This window comes from Epargyreus clarus, unplaced genomic scaffold, assembly GCF_041222505.1.
Source record: "Epargyreus clarus isolate Ecla_fem2 unplaced genomic scaffold, WU_Ecla_fem_2.2 ptg000017l, whole genome shotgun sequence".
NCBI lineage: Eukaryota > Metazoa > Arthropoda > Insecta > Lepidoptera > Hesperiidae > Epargyreus > Epargyreus clarus.
This window is the reverse complement of record NW_027332225.1, coordinates 11,545,575-11,548,432: the sequence shown is the minus strand read 5'-3', so window position 1 is coordinate 11,548,432 and position 2,858 is coordinate 11,545,575. Positions and strand designations below refer to the sequence as shown.

Below are 2,858 nucleotides of genomic sequence, written 5' to 3'. Positions count from 1 at the left end.
CCAAAAAAATGGCATTGTCGCTTCACGACATCTACTGATGATGACGGTAAACTACTAATTTCAATTCTATTTAAAACATCGCCCATCGCTTATCGTTTACCTATATGCAGTGGGTCAATTTAATAAAGACTTATATATTATCACAATATTATCCGGATTACAATTTAATCCTGTCTGATCCATTATTGCAAATGACAACCTTATTTTTCACATTCGATTAAGAACTATAGGTAATATTGTAAGCATGCACGCATTTTCTTGTATGTGCTTGAATTAAAATTCATTACAATTGAACAGTTTCGATAGTAATTTATTTAAAGGAAGTCAAAAAGTTGTTAAAAAAAGTAAATGTATTTTTTAAAGTTGTTAGACTGTGACTTTGAATGAACCACTTTTACATTATATCTGCTTTAGTTATTAGCGGTGTCAAGCGCGGCTGTATTCTGAAGATAGTTGTAAAGGATACACTTATATGACGCACGTCAATTGAATTCTAAGAGGTATTGACGCATGTGGGGCTCACTAAGACTCTAACTCTGAAGTTAAAGTCTATGGACGGCAGTGACTAACCACAAAATTGACAGCAAGATAGTGTTTGTTATTTTAACTACGTAATAAATACAGTTTCTTTACATTTTTACTAAGTAATCTAAGTCAATTTAATAAAATCTCGCAAAATCTGAACGGCTGTCTGGAGTGCCGACTCGTGGTATAGTTATCGTCGAGGGCGGTACATCGTCATACGCTGGGAACGCGTTATCCCTGGCCCTGATACTACCACAATGATACGCACTAACGGCTACAACCGCAACAACTACCACAACACCAAAAGAAGTTAAGAAGATCGTGAGCGGAGTCCAGACCGAACTTACTTCGGGGTCTACCGGGTCTGGTGGGGTCTCTCCCGAGCCGAGCTCCTCATCTATAAGATCACTGTTTCCAATCACATCTTCCTCTTCAATATTTAGATCTTTGTACGTGAAAATGATATCTTCGTCTTCAATTTCGTGATTTAAACTTGTGATGTTTTGTTTGTAATCATAATGAGCTGTACTGTTTGGTGTATATCGGAATGAATCTACTACAACGGTTTCATTACTAAGACTTCTTCCTCGCAGCCTTATCTGTAAAGATATCATTAGAGATATTAAAATAGAAAAGTGCATTGCAACAAATGTTACACAATATATTTGTTATATTTCCGTAGGTGCTGAAAATTTCACTTTTTATATTAATTTCAACCCTCTTGCGAACATTATAGATGTTGTTTGAAATCTTAAATTTTAAATGATGTATTTTAATTTAATTAATACGATTTATATAAAGCATTACCTTTAATATCAAACAATGTGAAGATTTTAATGATACATAAATAATTAAATTTGAAAGTGGTAGAACCCTTTGTGGTTCGAATCCGGCGGCACCACCGCCACACCTATTTCTACCTAATAACAGCAGTGTTAGGCGCTGCTGTGTTCCGGTTTGAAGGGTGTGGTAAGGGAGACAGACTTTTTCGAGGCGTTCCAGCTTAGTCCTCAGGGATAGCGGCGCATCTGTGGCCGACCTCAGGTAGGAATATCTAATCCTATTTGGAGTTGATTACAGATGTCCATGGGCGGCAGTAGCCACTTACTATTAGGTGGACTGCATGCTCGTCTGCTACTCCTATATTAAGTACATAAAAAAAAATACGATATCATTAATAATGCAACCGACTATCGGCAATCTAAGCTACAGATGAATTTTTCACATTTTGACTTTGTGTTCTTTTCACTTCGGTTCAATGGTCATAAACCATACGAAATGCGGTCCAAACTTCGACTCTGACAGGCGAAGACAAGTAGTATCAATAAAAGGAATTAGATATACATAATATGTTGTATTTAATGTGGGTCTGGACCTGAGTGATTCTGCTTTTATATGCGTAATGCAAAGGGAATATACAAGTGGATTTCCTCATACCAAGAAACGCCTAAAACACTTGTTATTTATGTTATGTGTAGGTATATAAAAAGAAAGTTTCATAACAATTTCTACTTACATATCCTTTAGCGCACTTGTCAATTTTAAGGCTTAATATTCGCCAGCCTGGTGCATATCCTTCACTCGATAGTCCGTAAGCAAAACGTGTGATTGGTGCGTCATTTTCATCAAGCACCTCTATGCTTATCCTGTGTCTTTGTGAGAACACGCGAACATAAACATGAAATTCCAAAGTTCCACCGAAAAATATTATAGGGAAAGACGACGCACAGCTTTTTCCTACAGCTTGTAATCCCTTATCACTGTCTGCGAAGGGAGGATCTATTTCCAGAGCTTCGTATCGCTCAAGTCGCCACACACTTTCATTTTCACATTTTTTACTATCAAAGTTTCTATAAAAATCTACGTCGAAGGAATAATTAACACCTAGCAAGTCTTGAGTTGTTGCTAACACGAGCATAGAGAGAAAAACCTCTAAACGTAACATTTCATGATTGGAATAACATTACAGGGAAGGCACGAGATACACTGTCGATACCGTATCAATGAGTGTTATATTATCAATAATTGCATTAATATTTACAGCCTGATAAAAGTTGTTCGCCCCTCGCGAAAACCCGTAGAATATGCTTAGTAATGTTATCAGGCAATGCAAGCGATTTCGATAAGCAGGTCCTTTAAATTAAACATAAGATAAAGCGATAAGAAACAATAGATCAACCTTCCCAAGATTTTAAAAATAGCATACATAAAATAAATGTCAGGTACTCGAATGTCATCTAAAATGAATCTAAAAACTATTTTTAAATTCGATTTAGTTATGCATATTCAATGCATTACAAAAACATGAAATGTTATCAAACAAGGAAGCAGCG

At 36.2% G+C, this 2,858-nt stretch overlaps 1 protein-coding gene across 1 annotated transcript; it reads right to left on the bottom strand.

Moving 5' to 3' along the window:
- Positions 1–659: 659 nt before the first annotated feature.
- On the bottom strand, positions 660–2,443 carry LOC140749245 (uncharacterized). The gene is made up of 2 exons (XM_073082289.1): positions 2,042–2,443; positions 660–1,124 (listed from the first exon to the last, which is right to left on the bottom strand). The coding sequence occupies exons 1-2, from the start codon at positions 2,441–2,443 to the stop codon at positions 660–662; spliced, it is 867 nt and encodes a 288-aa protein (XP_072938390.1).
- Positions 2,444–2,858: the final 415 nt, after the last annotated feature.

Bases quoted from the DNA above. Each gene is read 5' to 3' on its own strand.
- LOC140749245 (XM_073082289.1), bottom strand. From the start codon at position 2,443: ATGCTCGTGTTAGCAACAACTCAAGACTTGCTAGGTGTTAATTATTCC. The intron at 1,125-2,041 runs GTAAGTAGAAAT...ATATCTTTACAG, and splicing joins ACAAGTGCGCTAAAGGATAT to ATAAGGCTGCGAGGAAGAAG.